This window comes from Ranitomeya imitator, chromosome 2 (assembly GCF_032444005.1).
Source record: "Ranitomeya imitator isolate aRanImi1 chromosome 2, aRanImi1.pri, whole genome shotgun sequence".
In the NCBI taxonomy this organism is placed as follows: Eukaryota; Metazoa; Chordata; class Amphibia; order Anura; family Dendrobatidae; genus Ranitomeya; species Ranitomeya imitator.
Window position 1 is genome coordinate 561,868,847 of NC_091283.1, and position 21,226 is coordinate 561,890,072.

General features: G+C 46.0%; 1 protein-coding gene across 3 annotated transcripts in view; it reads right to left on the minus strand.

Annotated features, from left to right (window-relative positions):
• Window positions 1-2,831: 2,831 nt before the first annotated feature.
• QRICH2 (glutamine rich 2) overlaps window positions 2,832-21,226 on the minus strand; it is a 109,756-nt gene continuing 91,361 nt past the window's right edge. For 2 of the 3 annotated variants that reach the window (XM_069752078.1, XM_069752076.1), the window contains 4 exons: window positions 8,743-8,808; window positions 8,544-8,645; window positions 7,170-7,326; window positions 5,236-5,432 (listed from right to left, as the gene is read on the minus strand). In XM_069752078.1, the coding sequence (XP_069608179.1) occupies window positions 5,361-5,432; window positions 7,170-7,326; window positions 8,544-8,645; window positions 8,743-8,808 (397 nt within the window). In that variant the 3' untranslated portion in view covers window positions 5,236-5,360. Of the gene's footprint in view, window positions 5,433-7,169; window positions 7,327-8,543; window positions 8,646-8,742; window positions 8,809-21,226 lie in introns of all 3 variants that reach the window. The other variant, XM_069752077.1, reaches the window with a different exon arrangement.

Here is a 21,226-nt window from a genome sequence, read left to right on the forward strand (position 1 = left end):
CTCTTTTGTGAAATATTTGTATCACTTTGTGCATTGCGTGTTGCTCATTGTCGTGCAGCATTAGATGCTCTACGTGATTCGGTTACTTCATTCGTTTCTATTACTCTTGCCGCCCTCTGTCGGGCTGCATCAGCAGTTCTTCGACAATTTCGTTCATCTTCTGTTTCATTAAGACGCAGGTTACGCATCTGTATGCGATTCGCTTCTCTATGTGCAGCAGCGTGCTCAATTTGATCCATCTTTGCAATGTTGCCTCACAGTATTGTCTCACAGGCTAACATTCAAAAAAGGCTTATGCCTTAACTCACCACCAGGGGGAGCTCCTGTCCTTAGGTATCCATAGTTACGCCCAACTGTGGATGACTCATTGTGCAGACACATGGACACGTCCAAATTAGGTACAGTATATTGATATGCCATCCATTTTTTGGGGGGGTTGTTTTTTTTCAGGCAATAGTGGGTTAAGATTGATGCTTTCACTGTCTTTAGGAATGCTTGGGATATGTGTAATGATTTTGGGTTTAATTGTGCTAATTTTAATGTTTTGTATTTCTGGTGGTGTGGGAGGGTTTGGGCGGGAGGGGGAGTGTATTGTGGCCGGTATATTTCCTTTCCCTGTTTCACATACACTGACCCGTAGAAGCGCAAGCACAGTGCGAAACGGCAGTCGTTTGCTCCTGCTCGTAGGAGCTCCTTTGCTCACTCCCCCGGCCATGAAGCTTTTTTACATGAAGATTGAATAAAGATCGCTAACTTTTAGACCGGTGAGTGCCTTTTTTTTCTCTTGCACATATTATTGGAATCGTCTTCTTTTGTTCTGAAGAGCACCTGATCTGAAAATGTGTGGCTGGTGGCTCTATGACGGCTGATTGGCACCTGGCTCCAGAAGCGGAGCAGCCTTGGCTTTGTTCGGACAGTGCCGTTTTTTGTCTTTTTTTTTGCTTATACATCATAGTTTTGCCCAGTAGGTTTCTGAAACACCAAAATTAGTGAAAATGCAACCCAATGAAATCACATTAGGATTGGCATTATTAATATTTAATAAACAGTTAAATACAATAATAGACAGAAAGAGGAATGGGACACCACAGGTAAAAGAAAAAAAGGGGGATGTTTCACTGACAAAAATTACCTTGCTAGGTAGATAATATATGACACCAAAAACGGTGTACCTACTACAAACAACAGTTATCCATATAACAGTAAGAAATAGAAAAAAAATGAAAAAAGGTGAATAAATTAGGAAGGCAAATGAACATAGTAGTTCATGTAAGGCTGGGTTCACATTGCGTTCATCTCGTCCGTTAGACGGACTACGTTACACCGCGGCATAAACGCGGTGTAATGTAGTCCGTCAACACCGCCATTGAATTCAATGTCGGACGCATCGCTAGCGCACGCCCACAATGGGCGTGCGCTAGCGATGTGCCGTCATTGAGTGACGGACCCTGAGACGCGGGCTGCAGTGTTTCCGGGTCCGTCACCACTAGCGCAGATAGAGATAGCAGATGCGCTATCTGCGCTAGCGTGGTGCCAATACCGGCACTTGCGTTAATAGCAGCCCGTTCACGTATGTGTTGAACGGGCTGCTATTAACGCAATGTGAACCCGGCCTAAGCCTCCCAAAAAAGACACCTATGTCAATATTAGTCTATATTTCCAAAAAGTCACAATATATACCCACATGGCTCCAAAGGTACACAAAAAACAAGGTAACAAAGAAGCAGTTCTTGTGAAATGCACGTTGGATGCTTCGGGACTTCACTCTCTAGAAAAACCAATAGAGATATCATAGGATCTTTATCAATTTAGATATATCGCTTCCCAGGGTGCCATCCTCCGCTGTAAGGAAGGGACATTGATAGAGGAAGGCACTGTCTATCCTCCCTAGTCCGTTTTCCTTATTTTGTGGATCAATAGAATTCTGACCATTTTTTGCCTGTATAACTGTGTCTGAACAACATTGCTTGTGGAGGTATCTATGCTTCATCAGCATCAGATTAGACCCTACAATTTTCCCTACAATTTTGTTTTTTGGGAACTTTTAATACATTATTAAAGTTAATTTTTTTAGGTCTTTTGTGTTTTGTTTTTTTGGACTTCACTCTTTACCTTGTTTTTTTTTTTTTTACCTTTGGAGCCTTCTTGGTCATCCAAGGATTCAGAGCAACATTCTTGTGCATCTGAAAAATGCTGGAAGGGTTGGTCTCAGAGTCCCTTCTTCTTGCTCTTATTATCAGCTTCTAAACTATTTCTGACTTTCTTCTCACTTATAATGTATCAAAGACTGTTTAGTGTACAAATGAATCCCTGTGGTCTTTTGTTTGCTAAATTTCCCAGCATCTTTCCCTTCCCCCACCTCCTCTCCTCCCTCTTCCCATACACCCCCTTCTTCACGCTTTTTCTTCAAATTTGCTTATGTACTTTCAAGATATGTCAAGTATTTACCATACCTTCTGCCCCTGGATGGTGGCTGTATGTTACGTATGATTTTCTCTTTTGGAAAACCAATAAATCTTAAATGTGAAAAAAAGAGTGTTTACATATATATTGTGATACCATGTTACCAGAAAATATAACTTTCAACAATGAGATCCCTTTGCTGTGTTGTAAGCGGTTTACAGACCATGGGTTTTACTGTAAACTGCAGATAAGAAATTGTTTGGAAAATACTACTTTAACAGCTAAACTTTACATGGGGTTAATCAGAATCACTATAAATAATGGCTGGTGTGGACGGATTACTATTTAATGTGGGTTTAAATCTGATTAGCTAATTCTGAACACAATAAATGTAACCACAGTATTTTAGTTGTTTTTTTTTTTTTATTGTCACCATCAATGATTTTACTGGTTTCTCAATAGATGTGTACAGATTATCACTGACATTTGAAATGATTCCTCTGGCTATTTTTTACAAAAACCTGGCATTCATCAGAAATATGAAGACTAGTTATACCCACTGTATTGTATCCTGCATTTTCACCAAGCTTAATTTGCAATTGACTGTGAGCTGAAATGAGGACAGTGGCTGCTATCATCTCTCACTGCACGCATATATAGATTCCTGCTCTTCATTTCTTTTTTTAACCACACATTAGGGATTTATAGGGATTTGAAGTCCCCTGGGACCCTACCTCTTGATTTATTTATTGTTGGGGCCTAATAAACGTAGTATATAGACATGCCTTTTAATTTTATACTTTGAGAGTAGCTTTGTGATTTTTTTTTTAGTGGATACTAATAAAAGTTATATTTTAGGACAATATACAGCAGTATTAAGCTGTGTGGATGTGAATCCAGCTCTGTGGTGAGGTCGAAGACTTGTTAGTAAGCTCAAAGTCTGTGTCATTATTTCAACTTAAAGACTTTATTCTGGCTGTGTCTTTATTTACCTTACAAATATATAGGATTAGTAATGGATAGGTGTCTTATAGATGTCACCTGACATTACAGAGGTGACATCAATCCCACAAATATTAACCCCACTTGCCACCGCTACAGGGCAAGTGGGAAGAGCTGGGCAAAGCGCCAGAATAGGCGCATCTAATAGATGCGCCTTTTCTGGGCATCTGTGGGCTGCTGTTTTTAGACTGGGGGGGGAGGCTATATCAATGGCCCCTTACCAGCTTGAGAATAGCAGCCCCCAGCTGTGAGCTTTAGCAAGGCTGGTTGTCAAAAATGGGGGGGACCCCACGCCGTTTTTTAAAATTATTTATTTAAATAATTAAAAAACATTGTGGGGACCCCTCTATTCTTGATAAGCAACCTTGCAGAAGCTGACAGCTGAGGGTCGCAGCCCCCAGCTGTAAGTCTTGTCTGGTTGGTTCAAGAAAATAGGGGGGAACCCGCGTCAGGTTTTTTTAATTCATTTATTTCGTTAGATCGCAGGTGGCAACTGTGGAATACCCCGAATATCTGCTCCTGCTGTCACTGTTATTAGCGGCAGCATGTGTCGGATAATGGGAGTAATTGTCCCAAAAGCCCCCGCCTGCTGTCATCATTTGGATTTCATTATAACTCTCATCATTCTCTTCTGCATCACACCGATTGCCGGCAGAGCAGGGGAGAATGATGAGAGCCGTCTTCACCACCTTCCGCCGGGGAACAGCACTTACTGTAACACTTCTTCCTCGGCGGCCGTCCGTGTGGTACTGATGCAGCACACGGTTACCACTCCAGTTTTTCCGGTACTGAAAATATCAGGATGTGTGAAACCGGCCTAATGTAAAGGCATGGTGCCGTTATGCTGAGTAAACTAATACCTTTGGTGAAGGAATCCGAACTGTGGTTCTTGTTTGATCAGTTTTCTTCTAAGGATATCTCTGTGCATCGGGGCCAAACTAGGGGTTGCTTCTGCTCCTCTGCCTCTCATGTGGTTTGACAAGTCACTGACTATTCAGTGACCTGCCTCCTTTTTGAAAAATTTAGAGGATGATTAATCAACAACCACTGGTTGGATTCCTTCTCCGCAGGTATCAATTTAATCAGCATAACAGCACCATTATTTCCATTCCCTTACTTTATAATGCTAAATCCTGCTGAAAGGTTCTCTTTAAAAACAAAAAAACACATAAACACATGTATTTAGCAGGAGGAAACAATAGGTCAGGGATAAGGTGGATGGAACAATGCTTTTAAGCTAAATCTGAAGGTATTAGAATTGTAAGCAGGTATTTGTAGGTTATCGGGCCATCTAAGCCGCTGCAGTGTTTCATTTGTGCATTTAACAGAACCTGTGCTCCAGGAATTCTGTCTTTAGATTTTGTGTAAGATATTGTATGTCCCATGGGGCTGTCACCTGGTCCTCAAGAAAGCGCTTGTTCATTTATCCTGGCATCAAGTAGTCAGACAACTGGCTCTATTGCTGAGAACTGAAAATTGCATCTATGTGTATAATATCCAGACCCAATGACACATAACCAGAATCTTCTTAAGCAGAGCTAGCAATGAATATTGGATTTGTTGGGGTTATTTCAGCATTAGTAATGAAGGCATATTCCTAGGATATTCCATCAATGTATAAGCAGAAACTGTCCAGTCCTTGAAACCATTGATCACCAGCATAAAAATGCCGAGGCAGCCATTAGGCTCGAATCACACTTGCAGTTTTTGGTGCAGTTCTGAAGAATTCAATAGGAAAGGAAAGGCTTACACGCTAAACTACTAGATCAATATTTGGTTAGTGAAGAAAAATGGCATCAACTGTGCTTCCAGCCTCGTATCATTAATAACTATTGTTAGGCGGATCCTATTTATCATAATGAATATCGGACAGTCAAACAAATTCTATTCGCCTTTTAAGTTACAGTCACAAAGATTCTGATGAGCAACTGTAGATTTCTTGCCATCTTTAGTCTCTAAGGTTGCAAATGTTTGTCCCTCCTGCCACGATAGATGTGCCCGTCCTGGCCCAGAATAAAAACTTCCCCCTGTAATTGAAATGTAGAATAAAAAACAATATAGAATTATTAATTATGTACAATTTATAAAAAAAAAGTTAGTTCAAGCCCATTTAACTGACCCAATGGGCCATATAACTGTACTTAACGCTGTGTGCTATTCTGGGAACTCATGCGGACTATGGATCCATTACACACTATGGCATGCAGTGTATAACAAAATCAGACTTAATGTGCCTTTATTTAAAAGGATCAAAGTGCTGATATATTGGAAAATGCCTCTCATATTCTTGCATATAGTCTATAAGTATGATTGGAGATCACTAACCATTAATCATCACTGCGTATTATATGTGACCTTCCTTAAAGGGGTTGTCCACTACTAGGGACAACCCTTTCTTGATCTAAATGTTTGACACGTGAGCCTGGCGCCCAATCAGCACTAGCGCCCCCTTCAGACGAATCAAACATCAAGAGAAAGTCAGAGAGCAGCCGCAGCCCTGATTTCCTCTTGATTCGCACTTAGTCGAGTCAAGTGAGCTCCGGGAGCGCGAGTACCAACACTGCTGGAACGGCACCGGGACGGGAGGGGAGTATACCGTAATCTTATTTTTATTTTAACAGGGCGTATGAGAAGGGGTGGTCCAAGTAGTGGACAACTTCTTTAACTTGTCTCTACACCCATCGTATTGCGAGATGTATGGTGCAAGACAGAAAACATGAAAAAGTCAGTCCCATGTTAACAAAATTATTTTGTTTATCGTACAGGTTTTTTTAGAAATGTATTCAGCTCCACTTTTTTAAAACCAAAGTAGTATATATTTACTATATGTAGTATATACACTGCTGACGAAGATCAGTAAGTAGAGTATGATGCTCATCACAAGCCTCTACATCTTGTTCCTCCCAGCATGTTCTGTCTTTTTAATGGCTTCATCAGGAGCCTGGGATATAACAAATGCTACGGTCACTGCCTTTTTCTCAGTTTAATATCAAATAATGCCAATTCAGTTGGTCTGTTGATTGTGTGGGTTCTTCATAGACTGATAAGAAACTAACTAAGGCCGCATTCAGGTGTCCAATTTTTTCACGTACGAGAAAATCAAATTGATGATTCTGATCAGAGTTTGGTACAAGTGTCATCCAATTTTCTCGTACGTGGAGAAATAAAAAAAATTTTTTTTCACCTTCTTCATTCTTACAGTCCATGAAAATTGGACTGCATTTGGATGACCCATTGATTTGCATTGCAGATTTTGATAAAAATCGGACATGTCTCTGATATTTTCCGTGGTCTGCAGAAAAAATTGGACATGTGAATAGCCCCACAGACTATTACAGGTATGAGTGCTCTCCATGGAAAACACGGATAGCACTCGTACGCGAAAAACAGATGTCTGAATGAGGCCTAAATGTTAAGGAACTAAGGAATGAAGATCAGTCTGAAGAATATTCTTTAGGGTATGTGCACACCATATTTTTCAGGCTTGGGTGTACCCACTGAGTTTTTTAAGCATATGAACAACAAGTTGTTTTGACATAGAAATGCACATGATCAATCTTTGGAGCATGTTTAGGATGCTTTTTCAGGTAGATTTTAGAGCGGATCCACCTGAAAAAAGATGTGCACTTATTTGACAGAAGCATAAAGTTATATTGATAAATCAAACAAGTAATTTATAGACGAAACCTTCACCACTAGTGTCTTTGTGACTGCGCCTCTTTCGGTGCCTTCCCTGCTTTATGTTTCAGTTTCACCCCTCTTACCTTTAAATCCCCCATAAAATCTTCCTTTTCCACAGTACATGGGGTACTGGCCTGCAGCCTAGAATAACGTCTTTGCGGAAAGGTCAGCGTGTGACTTCCTCCACAGTTGCGGGAGCTAGATGTATATCCGAAGTCACTAAGTGGTGGTAAGCGGTCACTGATCAAAATGAAAAATATAGAATGAGCAGAATCAATCAATACATATCTGTTTTTTTCTCCTGAAATTATGGATTGTGGAGCTTCATTAATACGCATTCGATTTTTGGCTGATCCTGCCGAAATAGTCTAACTTTAGTCCATAGCTTTAGGCTACGTTCACAGCACACGGCCAAGTCGGACCCATAGAGTTTCACTGATCCATACACACATCTGTATTAAAAATGGAGCAGAGTGTCTGACCTGTGAGACTCACAGCATGTCCTATTCTCATCCGCTTTGCGGATCCAACTCGATAATTAATGACTACGGGGATCCATTAAAAAGAGATGAAATTTGTAAGACATTCTCATTATTTCAGTGCTCCATCTGTTTTTTTTTGCTGATCCATTGCTAAGAGTCCATGGATAAGACGAAAGTTATCTGTATCTCCTTCAATTTTTAAAAATGGATGTGACAAACACAGATGCGACAAGGAGGCAAAACAGATGACACGCAGAAAGAAAATGGTCCACTTTCACAGATGTGTGAATGAAGCCTCAGGTGTATACTTGGCTTTAGGACATTTAGGACGTCAGGGTTGTTCTGTTTCTATTCTTCAGAGAACATGCTCCTTACCTAGAACCGCATAGTCACTGACATCACTAAGTAGACTCATACCTGTCGTCAGAAGTGTTCCTGCTCAACCAGTCTGCATTTCTCTCCTGTCTCCAATACTTGCCCAGCCTCAAAGTATGACAATTTCACTGATGTTTTCAGTAAGAAACAAGCATAGACTTTATAGTTTGTAGAGTTCTAGCGCCTTAACCCAATGAGTGCACCATTATTGCCTTCTGGTGATAGTCTATCCCTAAATCCACCTCTTATGCCCTTGCCGGGTCTGACGTTTCTCCTCAGACCACAAAATGGTGAAAAATATCCCCTCATGGGCTTCATCCCACCATGGTGCAATCCTACTGCATCTCACCATCTTGCATATGGCAGTTTCTGGCTATTAGCCAGCCAGCATAGATTTCACTCTTTGGCACACAGATTGCTCGAGAAAAGACAAATTTATCATGTGGTGTGGGCCTCACAATAGATTGGGCAAATTTTACTCAAGTGCTCTTATGAAACGGTGATCTTGGTAAATGCTGCCTTAAATGTCGTCCGAGTCTTTAAAAAATATTATTTTAAACTATTAGTGTTGGCCATTAATTCTGTGCCACCTTTACCCACCTCCGGCTCTGATGACGGACTTGGTCCAGTTCAAATACAGTGTACGGCCGGCTGGAACCACGTGCTGGTAGGCCAGGATTGTTTGGGATGGTCAATATCTCCCTGAGAAACCAGAAATAGAGGGAAAGGAACAACACACAATACTGGTGGATGATCTATACAGACTGTATCAAGTAAAAGTCATAAAAACAAGACTCACGGGCCGGGCACCACCATGTCCACCACGCGGTTACAGGAGATGCAGTGAAATCTTTGAATCAGCTGCCTGAATGTAAAGGATAATAATAGAGAATTATTGCTCTGTGTCCGTGTAATAGTAACATCTACTGTGCATGGAACCATTCATAGCAGTGTTTCCCAATCTTCAGTCCCCATGGCAGCCAACAGATCAGGATTTCCTTAGTATTGACAGGTGAGAGAACCTGCGGCAATGTCTGATATGTTGATAATTCCATTACCTGTGCAATACTAAGGAAATCCTGAAAACATGACGTGTTGTGGGCTGTCCGGATTGGAGAACGGGAAACACTAATTTATATTCAGACTGTACCTCTAATGTTTGTTATAAGATATGTGTCTATATGTCAAAAAGTTAATAATTAACGTTTTGTGCCCTAGTGGTAATTTTGGTTATAGACTCGATCTTTCATTGATATATAAACAGGAAAATCTATAAAATGAGAAGAAATCCGGCCAATAGCAACATCAGTAAACGTCTATGTGACACTCCAGACACAAAGTACGGATGCCCCCTGCTGGCAGCTTTATATCACTGCTCCTGTTGCGGTCAGTAAGACTTCATTAGTACAGTCATACAAGAGCCTAAGCCCCTATAAAAATCATTGCCGTACTATAGATTTTTTTCAACTTTTTCTGTCTAGAAAAAGTTTTATTTAGTATTTAATCAGGGCTCCTCAGTGCAATCTTGACAAGGGCTCCTTGCAGCGTTCCACCCCTCAATTAGCATGGGGTGCACTGTCCTTTAGCTTAATTGACAGCACTCGCTTGCCAACAGCCAGTGCTTAACATCTTAAATGAATTGCACGTGCACACTGACACTCCTGATGCCAAGCAGTGAATGCACTGTGTTAGCAAGTACGCGCTCTCCTGACTCGCCCCTGACTATAGTGGCCATTTGCTACAATGATGGACGTATCAGCAGCCACTCACTACAATGACGGGTGCATCAGCAGTTGCTCGCTACAATGACGGGTGTATCAGCAGTCGCTTGCTACAATGACGGGTGTATCAGCGGTCGCTTGCTACAATGACGTGTGTATCAGCGGTCGCTTGCTACAATGACGTGTGTATCAGCGGTCGCTTGCTACAATGACGGGTGTATCAGCAGTCGCTAGCTACAATGACGGGTGTATCAGCGGTCGCTTGCTACAATGACGGGTGTATCAGCGGTCGCTTGCTACAATGACGGGTGTATCAGCGGTTGCTTGCTACAATGACGGGTGTATCAGCGGTCATTTGCTACAATGACGGGTGTATCAGCGGTCCTTTCCTATAATGATGGGTGTATCAGCGGTCGTTTGTTACAATGACAGGTGTGTCAGTGGTCTCTAGCTACAATGACGGGTTTATCAGCGGTCTCTAGCTACAATGACGGGTGTATCAGCGGTCCTTTCCTATAATGACGGGTGTATCAGTTGTCGTTTGCTACAATGACGGGTGTGTCAGCGGTCTCTAGCTACAATGACGGGTGTATCAGCGGTCTCTAGCTACAATGACGGGTGTGTCAGCGGTCTCTAGCTACAATGATGGGTGTATCAGCGGTCGCTTGTTACAATGACAGGTGTATCAGCGGTCCTTTCCTATAATGATGGGTGTATCAGCGGTCGTTTGTTACAATGACGGGTGTGTCAGCGGTCTCTAGCTACAATGACGGGTTTATCAGCGGTCTCTTGCTACAATGACGGGTGTATCAGCGGTCGCTTGTTACAATGACGGGTGTATCAGTGGTCCTTTCCTATAATGACGGGTGTATCAGCGGTCGCTTGCTACAATGACGGGTGTGTCATCGGTCTCTAGCTACAATGACAGGTGTATCAGCGGTCACTTGCTACAATGACAGGTGTGTCAGTGGTCTCTAGCTACAATGACGGGTTTATCAGCGGTCTCTTGCTACAATGACGGGTGTATCAGCAGTCGCATGCTACAATGATGAGTGTACCAGCGGTCGCTTGTTACAATGACGGGTGTATCAGCGGTCCTTTCCTATAATGACGGGTGTATCAGCGGTCGCTTGCTACAATGACGGGTGTGTCATCGGTCTCTAGCTACAATGACAGGTGTATCAGCGGTCGCTTGCTACAATGATGGGTGTACCAGCGGTCGCTTGTTACAATGACGGGTGTATCAGCGGTCCTTTCCTATAATGACGGGTGTGTCAGCGGTCTCTAGCTACAATGACGGGTGTATCAGCAGTCGCTTGCTACAATGACGGGTGTATCAGCGGTCGCTTGCTACAATGACGAGTGTATCAGCGGTCGTTTGCTACAATGACAGGTGTGTCAGTGGTCTCTAGCTACAATGACGGGTTTATCAGCGGTCTCTTGCTACAATGACGGGTGTATCAGCGGTCGCATGCTACAATGATGAGTGTACCAGCGGTCGCTTGTTACAATGACGGGTGTATCAGCGGTCCTTTCCTATAATGACGGGTGTATCAGCGGTCGCTTGCTACAATGACGGGTGTGTCATCGGTCTCTAGCTACAATGACAGGTGTATCAGCGGTCGCTTGCTGCAATGATGGGTGTACCAGCGGTCGCTTGTTACAATGACGGGTGTATCAGCGGTCCTTTCCTATAATGACGGGTGTATCAGCGGTCGCTTGCTACAATGACGGGTGTGTCATCGGTCTCTAGCTACAATGACAGGTGTATCAGCGGTCGCATGCTACAATGATGAGTGTACCAGCGGTCGCTTGTTACAATGACGGGTGTATCAGCGGTCCTTTCCTATAATGACGGGTGTATCAGCGGTCGCTTGCTACAATGACGGGTGTATCAGCAGTCGCTTGCTACAATGACGGGTGTATCAGCGGTCGCTTGCTACAATGACGAGTGTATCAGCGGTCGTTTGCTACAATGACGGGTGTATCAGCGGTCGCTTGTTACAATGACGGGTGTATCAGCGGTCCTTTCCTATAATGATGGGTGTATCAGCGGTCGTTTGTTACAATGACAGGTGTGTCAGTGGTCTCTAGCTACAATGACGGGTTTATCAGCGGTCTCTAGCTACAATGACGGGTGTATCAGCGGTCCTTTCCTATAATGACAGGTGTATCAGTTGTCGTTTGCTACAATGACGGGTGTGTCAGCGGTCTCTAGCTACAATGACGGATGTATCAGCGGTCGCTTGTTACAATGACAGGTGTATCAGCGGTCCTTTCCTATAATGACGGGTGTATCAGCGGTCGTTTGTTACAATGACGGGTGTGTCAGCGGTCTCTAGCTACAATGACGGGTGAATCAGAGGTCGCTTGCTACAATGACAGGTGTGTCAGTGGTCTCTAGCTACAATGACGGGTGTATCAGCGGTCGCTTGCTACAATGATGAGTGTACCAGCGGTCGCTTGTTACAATGACGGGTGTATCAGCGGTCCTTTCCTATAATGACGGGTGTATCAGCGGTCGCTTGCTACAATGACGGGTGTGTCAGCGGTCTCTAGCTACAATGACAGGTGTATCAGCGGTCGCTTGCTACAATGATGGGTGTACCAGCGGTCGCTTGTTACAATGACGGGTGTGTCAGCGGTCTCTAGCTACAATGACGGGTGAATCAGTGGTCGCTTGCTACAATGACAGGTGTGTCAGTGGTCTCTAGCTACAATGACGGGTTTATCAGCGGTCTCTTGCTACAATGACGGGTGTATCAGTGGTCGCTTGCTACAATGATGAGTGTACCAGCGGTCGCTTGTTACAATGACGGGTGTATCAGCGGTCCTTTCCTATAATGACGGGTGTATCAGCGGTCACTTGCTACAATGACGGGTGTGTCAGCGGTCTCTAGCTACAATGACAGGTGTATCAGCGGTCGCTTGCTACAATGATGGGTGTATCAGCGGTCGCTTGTTACAATGATGGGTGTATCAGCTGTCCTTTCCTATAATGACGGGTGTATTAGCGGTCGCTTGCTACAATGACGGGTGTGTCAGCGGTCTCTAGCTACAATGACAGGTGTATCAGCGGTCGCTTGCTACAATGATGGGTGTACCAGTGGTCGCTTGTTACAATGACGGGTGTGTCAGCGGTCTCTAGCTACAATGACGGGTTTATCAGCGGTCTCTTGCTACAATGACGTCATGGTTAGGGTTTTGTAGTGGAGTCTCTGGGCAATGGGGAGCCAGTGAAGGGATTGACAGAGGGGAGAGGCCGGGGAATAGCGGGGGGACAGGTGGATTAGTCGGGCAGCAGAGTTTAGAATAGATTGGAGGGGTGCGAGAGTGTTAGAGGGGAGGCCACAGAGCAGGAGGTTGCAGTAGTCAAGGCGAGAGATGATGAGGGCATGGAATTAGGGTTTTTGCAGATTCATGGTTGAGGAATGAACGGATTCATGAAATATTTTTGAGTTGAACTCGGCAGGAAGTGGAAAGGGCTTGGATATGTGGTTTGAAGGAGAGATCAGCGTCAAAGATTACCTCGAGGCAGCGAGCTTGTGGGACTGGGGAGAGTGGGCAGCCATTTACTGTAATGGATAGGTTCGTTGGGGGGGTCGCGTGAGATGGGGGAAAGATGATGAATTCTGTTTTGTCCATGTTAAGTTTCAGAAATCTAGCGGAGAAGAAGGATGAAATAGTGGACAGACATTGAGGGATTCTACTTAGAAGGGAGGTGATATCTGGTCCAGAGATGTAGATCTGTGTGTCGTCAGCATAGAGGTGATACTGAAAGCCATGAGATTCTATGAGCTGTCCCAGGCCAAAGGTGTAAATGGAGAAGAGCAAGGGCCCAAGGACTGAACCTTGTGGGACACCGACAGATAGGGGGCGAGGTGAGGAGGTGGTGTGTGAGTGGGAGACGCTGAATGTCCGGTCTGTTAGGTATGATGAGATCCAGGATAGGGCCAAGTCTGCGATGCCAAGGGATGAGAGGGTTTGTAATAATAGGGAATGGTCCACTGTGTCAAAGGCAGCCGACAGGTCGAGGAGGAGGACAGAGTAGTGTCGCTTGCTCTTGGCAGTTAAGAGGTCATTGGTGACTTTAGTTAGGGCAGTTTCGGTGGAATGGTGTGACCGGAAGCCAGATTGTAGGCGGTCAAAGAGGGAGCAAGAAGAGAGATGGGAGGACAGTTCAAGGTAAATGTGTTGTTCAAGTAGTTTGGAGGCATAGGGGAGAAGTGATATAGGGCGATAGCTAGATACAGAGGATGGGATACAATGACGTGTGTATCAGCGGTCGCTTGCTACAATGACGTGTGTATCAGCGGTCGCTTGCTACAATGACGGGTGTATCAGCGGTCGCTAGCTACAATGACGGGTGTATCAGCGGTCGCTTGCTACAATGATGGGTGTATCAGCGGTTGCTTGCTACAATGACGGGTGTATCAGCGGTCCTTTCCTATAATGACGGGTGTATCAGTTGTCATTTGCTACAATGACGGGTGTGTCAGCGGTCTCTAGCTACAATGACGGGTGTATCAGCGGTCTCTAGCTACAATGACGGGTGTGTCAGCGGTCTCTAGCTACAATGATGGGTGTATCAGCGGTCGCTTGTTACAATGACAGGTGTATCAGCGGTCCTTTCCTATAATGATGGGTGTATCAGCGGTCGTTTGTTACAATGACGGGTGTGTCAGCGGTCTCTAGCTACAATGACGGGTTTATCAGCGGTCTCTTGCTACAATGACGGGTGTATCAGCGGTCGCTTGTTACAATGACGGGTGTATCAGCGGTCCTTTCCTATAATGACGGGTGTATCAGCGGTCGCTTGCTACAATGACGGGTGTGTCATCGGTCTCTAGCTACAATGACAGGTGTATCAGCGGTCGCTTGCTACAATGACAGGTGTGTCAGTGGTCTCTTCCTACAATGACGGGTGTGTCATCGGTCTCTAGCTACAATGACAGGTGTATCAGCGGTCGCTTGCTACAATGATGGGTGTATCAGCAGTCGCTTGCTACAATGACGGGTGTATCAGCGGTCGCTTGCTACAATGACGAGTGTATCAGCGGTCGTTTGCTACAATGACAGGTGTGTCAGTGGTCTCTAGCTACAATGACGGGTTTATCAGCGGTCTCTTGCTACAATGACGGGTGTATCAGCGGTCGCATGCTACAATGATGAGTGTACCAGCGGTCGCTTGTTACAATGACGGGTGTATCAGCGGTCCTTTCCTATAATGACGGGTGTATCAGCGGTCGCTTGCTACAATGACGGGTGTGTCATCGGTCTCTAGCTACAATGACAGGTGTATCAGCGGTCGCTTGCTACAATGATGGGTGTACCAGCGGTCGCTTGTTACAATGACGGGTGTATCAGCGGTCCTTTCCTATAATGACGGGTGTATCAGCGGTCGCTTGCTACAATGACGGGTGTGTCATCGGTCTCTAGCTACAATGACAGGTGTATCAGCGGTCGCATGCTACAATGATGAGTGTACCAGCGGTCGCTTGTTACAATGACGGGTGTATCAGCGGTCCTTTCCTATAATGACGGGTGTATCAGCGGTCGCTTGCTACAATGACGGGTGTGTCATCGGTCTCTAGCTATAATGACAGGTGTATCAGCGGTCGCTTGCTACAATCATGGGTGTACCAGCGGTCGCTTGTTACAATGACGGGTGTATCAGCGGTCCTTTCCTATAATGACGGGTGTGTCAGCGGTCTCTAGCTACAATGACGGGTGTATCAGCAGTCGCTTGCTACAATGACGGGTGTATCAGCGTTCGCTTGCTACAATGACGAGTGTATCAGCGGTCGTTTGCTACAATGATGGGTGTATCAGCGGTCGCTTGTTACAATGACGGGTGTATCAGCGGTCCTTTCCTATAATGATGGTTGTATCAGCGGTCGTTTGTAACAATGACAGGTGTGTCAGTGGTCTCTAGCTACAATGACGGGTTTATCAGCGGTCTCTAGCTACAATGACGGGTGTATCAGCGGTCCTTTCCTATAATGACAGGTGTATCAGTTGTCGTTTGCTACAATGACGGGTGTGTCAGTGGTCTCTAGCTACAATGACGGATGTATCAGCGGTCGCTTGTTACAATGACAGGTGTATCAGCGGTCCTTTCTTACAATGACGGGTGTGTCAGCGGTCTCTAGCTACAATGACGGGTGAATCAGAGGTCGCTTGCTACAATGACAGGTGTGTCAGTGGTCTCTAGCTACAATGACGGGTGTATCAGCGGTCGCTTGCTACAATGATGAGTGTACCAGCGGTCGCTTGTTACAATGACGGGTGTATCAGCGGTCCTTTCCTATAATGACGGGTGTATCAGCGGTCGCTTGCTACAATGACGGGTGTGTCAGCGGTCTCTAGCTACAATGACAGGTGTATCAGCGGTCGCTTGCTACAATGATGGGTGTACCAGCGGTCGCTTGTTACAATGACGGGTGTGTCAGCGGTCTCTAGCTACAATGACGGGTGAATCAGTGGTCGCTTGCTACAATGACAGGTGTGTCAGTGGTCTCTAGCTACAATGACGGGTGTATCAGCGGTCGCTTGCTACAATGACGGGTGTGTCAGCGGTCTCTAGCTACAATGACAGGTGTATCAGCGGTCGCTTGCTACAATGATGGGTGTACCAGTGGTCGCTTGTTACAATGACGGGTGTGTCAGCGGTCTCTAGATACAATGACGGGTTTATCAGCGGTCTCTTGCTACAATGACGGGTGTATCAGTGGTCGCTTGCTACAATGATGAGTGTACCAGCGGTCGCTTGTTACAATGACGGGTGTATCAGCGGTCCTTTCCTATAATGACGGGTGTATCAGCGGTCACTTGCTACAATGACGGGTGTGTCAGCGGTCTCTAGCTACAATGACAGGTGTATCAGCGGTCGCTTGCTACAATGATGGGTGTATCAGCGGTCGCTTGTTACAATGACGGGTGTATCAGCGGTCCTTTCCTATAATGACGGGTGTATCAGCGGTCGCTTGCTACAATGACGGGTGTGTCAGCGGTCTCTAGCTACAATGACAGGTGTATCAGCGGTCGCTTGCTACAATGATGGGTGTACCAGTGGTCGCTTGTTACAATGACGGGTGTGTCAGCGGTCTCTAGCTACAATGACGGGTTTATCAGCGGTCTCTTGCTACAATGACGTCATGGTTAGGGTTTTGTAGTGGAGTCTCTGGGCAATGGGGAGCCAGTGAAGGGATTGACAGAGGGGAGAGGCCGGGGAATAGCGGGGGGACAGGTGGATTAGTCGGGCAGCAGAGTTTAGAATAGATTGGAGGGGTGCGAGAGTGTTAGAGGGGAGGCCACAGAGCAGGAGGTTGCAGTAGTCAAGGCGAGAGATGATGAGGGCATGGACTAGGGTTTTTGCAGATTCATGGTTGAGGAATGAACGGATTCATGAAATATTTTTGAGTTGAAGTCGGCAGGAAGTGGAAAGGGCTTGGATATGTGGTTTGAAGGAGAGATCAGCGTCAAAGATTACCTCGAGGCAGCGAGCTTGTGGGACTGGGGAGAGTGGGCAGCCATTTACTGTAATGGATGGGTTCGTTGGGGGGGTCGCGTGAGATGGGGGAAAGATGATGAATTCTGTTTTGTCCATGTTAAGTTTCAGAAATCTAGCGGAGAAGAAGGATGAAATAGTGGACAGACATTGAGGGATTCTACTTAGAAGGGAGGTGATATCTGGTCCAGAGATGTAGATCTGTGTGTCGTCAGCATAGAGGTGATACTGAAAGCCATGAGATTCTATGAGCTGTCCCAGGCCAAAGGTGTAAATGGAGAAGAGCAAGGGCCCAAGGACTGAACCTTGTGGGACACCGACAGATAGGGGGCGAGGTGAGGAGGTGGTTTGTGAGTGGGAGACGCTGAATGTCCGGTCTGTTAGGTATGATGAGATCCAGGATAGGGCCAAGTCTGCGATGCCAAGGGATGAGAGGGTTTGTAATAATAGGGAATGGTCCACTGTGTCAAAGGCAGCCGACAGGTCGAGGAGGAGGACAGAGTAGTGTCGCTTGCTCTTGGCAGTTAAGAGGTCATTGGTGACTTTAGTTAGGGCAGTTTCGGTGGAATGGTGTGACCGGAAGCCAGATTGTAGGCGGTCAAAGAGGGAGCAAGAAGAGAGATGGGAGGACAGTTCAAGGTAAATGTGTTGTTCAAGTAGTTTGGAGGCATAGGGGAGAAGTGATATAGGGCGATAGCTAGATACAGAGGATGGGATACAATGACGTGTGTATCAGCGGTCGCTTGCTACAATGACGTGTGTATCAGCGGTCGCTTGCTACAATGACGGGTGTATCAGCGGTCGCTAGCTACAATGACGGGTGTATCAGCGGTCGCTTGCTACAATGACGGGTGTATCAGCGGTCGCTTGCTACAATGATGGGTGTATCAGCGGTTGCTTGCTACAATGACAGGTGTATCAGCGGTCGCTTGCTACAATGATGGGTGTATCAGCGGTTGCTAGCTACAATGACGTGTGTATCAGCGGTCGCTTGCTACAATGATGGGTGTACCAGCGGTCGCTTGTTACAATGACGGGTGTATCAGCGGTCCTTTCCTATAATGACGGGTGTATCAGCGGTCGTTTGTTACAATGACAGGTGTGTCAGCGGTCTCTAGCTACAATGACGGGTGAATCAGTAGTCGCTTGCTACAATGACGGGTGTGTCAGTGGTCTCTAGCTACAATGACGGGTTTATCAGCGGTCCTTTCCTATAATGGCGGGTGTATCAGTTGTCGTTTGCTACAATGACGGGTGTGTCAGCGGTCTCTAGTTACAATGATAGGTGTATCAGCGGTCGCTTGTTACAATGACGGGTGTATCAGCGGTCCTTTCCTATAATGACGGGTGTATCAGCGGTCGTTTGTTACAATGACAGGTGTGACAGCGGTCTCTAGCTACAATGACGGGCGAATCAGTGGTCGCTTGCTACAATGACAGGTGTGTCAGTGGTCTCTAGCTACAATGACGGGTGTATCAGCGGTCGCTTGCTACAATGACGGGTGTATCAGCGGTCCTTTCCTATAATGACGGGTGTATCAGTGGTCGTTTGTTACAATGACGGGTGTGTCAGCGGTCTCTAGCGACAATGACGGGTGAATCAGTGGTTGCTTGCTACAATGACGGGTGTGTCAGTGGTCTCTAGCTACAATGACTGGTGTGTCAGCGGTCTCTAGCTACAATGACGGGTTTATCAGCGGTCTCTAGCTACAATGACGGGTGTATCAGCGGTCCTTTTCTATAATGACGGGTGTATCAGCGGTCGTTTGTTACAATGATGGGTGTATCAGCGGTCGCTTGCTACAATGACTGGTGTATCAGCGGTCGCTTGCTACAATGACGGGTGTGTCAGCGGTCTCTAGCTACAATGACAGGTAATAATATGCAGCAGGGTAGAAATGGTACTAAATTAAAATTTAACCTTTAATATTAGTATTAAAATCGTACAAGACAAGAACAGCTAACACACAAAATACATATACCGCAAGCCACCCAAAGAAGCAAAAAACACCCACCGTTCAAAAAAATCAGCCTCTGAGTGTATCATAAATAAGCTACTTGGGTGGATAGATAAGTCCCGGTCAATAACAGCTAATAAGGCCGAGCACTACTCACAAATACAGCAGTGTCCCTGGGTAATATCAGCAACCTCAAAAGTAGAGAATCCAGCTGTACCATATCAACATAATATACCATATGGTTACCCTCGCATAAAAAATGACATCTGCTAAAAGATGGTAATAAATGGAACGGTCTCACCCAGGTAGATCGTACTTCATGTTCCTCCTGGTCTCTCTGGCCGTTCCAAAGGGAATCCACCTCACCTCCTCCTCAGAACTGATCCTTAACATACAATCTTCTGTCTCCAAGCACAGACAGCCCCCTCATGCCCTCTCCCGCTCCCACCTGCTAACACTTTCTCTGCTCCTTCTCACTGCTGGTGATATCTCTCCAAATCCTGGTCCTCCTCACCATATTCCCACAATCATTTTCTACCTCCCATCCACGCTCTAGCACAAACTTCTGTAACCTCTCTAACCTTATACCCATTCGCCCAGCCCCCGCCTCCCCAGTCCCACTAACAGGAGCTCTGTGGAACGCTCGCTCTGTCTGCAACAAGCTCTCCTACATCCATGATCTCTTTGTTACTACCAAACTTTCCTTCCTCGCCATCACCGAAACCTGGCTCACCCCTTCTGACACAGTCTCCCCTGCTGCACTCTCTTACGGTGGCTTCCACCTTTCCCACACACCCCGCCCCAGCAGCAAACATGGTGGAGGAGTTGGTTTTCTCCTGTCAGATAACTGCTCCTTCACCCCAATCCCACTGCCACCCTCTGTTACCCTCCCTTCCTTTGAGGTGCACTCTATGCGCATCTACTCCCCCACCAACCTCCAATTGGTTGTCATTTACCGCCCCCCAGGGCCAGCCACCGCCTTCTTTGACCACTTCACCAGCTGGCTACTTCATTTCCTTTCTGCGGACATCCCCACTATCATCATGGGCGACTTCAACATACCCATTGACACTTTCCCCTCAGCTGCCACTAAACTTCTAACTCTCACTTCCTCCTTCGGCCTCACTCAATGGTCTTCTGCAGCCACTCACAAAGACGGTCACACACTGGACCTCATCTTCACCCGCCTCTGCTCTCTATCTAACCTCTCTAACTCACCTCTTCCACTCTCTGACCACAACTTTCTCACATTCTCATCCCTCTCCACTCCATGTCTACAATCCCCACCCCACAAACTTTCACACCCTCGCAGAAATCTTAAACATCTTGACCTACATTCATTCTCTGAATCCCTCCTCCCCCTCACAGACATAAGTTCCATACACAATGCGGATGACGCTGCTGCTCTATATAACACCACAATAGCTGTAGCTTTGGAATCTGCTGCCCCACTTACACATACCAAAGCTCGCAAAATCAACAGACAGCCCTGGCACACCAGCCTGACCAAAGAACTGAGGCAAGCTTCCAGGGCTGCTGAGCGCAGATGGAAAAGATCCCACTCTAACGAGCACTTCATCGCATTCAAACAGTCCCTCACTACTTTCAAGACCACACTCGCCACACCTAAACAAACCTACTTCTCATCTCTCATATCCTCTCTCTCTCACAACCCTAAACAGTTATTCAACACCTTCAATTCTCTCCTCCGTCCCCCAGCACCTCCTCCCTCCCCACTTATCTCCGCCGAAGACTTTGCCTCATTTTTCAAGCAGAAGATTGATAGCATTAGAGACAGTTTTGGTCAACAACCCCCAGAGCCCTTCCTCCCGATTTCCCAGCCCTCCACCTCCAAAACCAACTTCTCCACCATTACAGAAGATCAACTCTCCACTCTACTCTCAAGATCGCATCTCACCACCTGTGCACTTGACCCACTCCCATCCCACCTCATCCCAAACCTCACCACAATCTTCATCCCAACCCTAACCCATCTCTTCAACCTATCACTAACAACTGGTGTTTTCCCCTCAAGCTTTAAACATGCCTCCATCACACCTATCCTCAAAAAGCCCTCTCTTGACCCATCCTCTG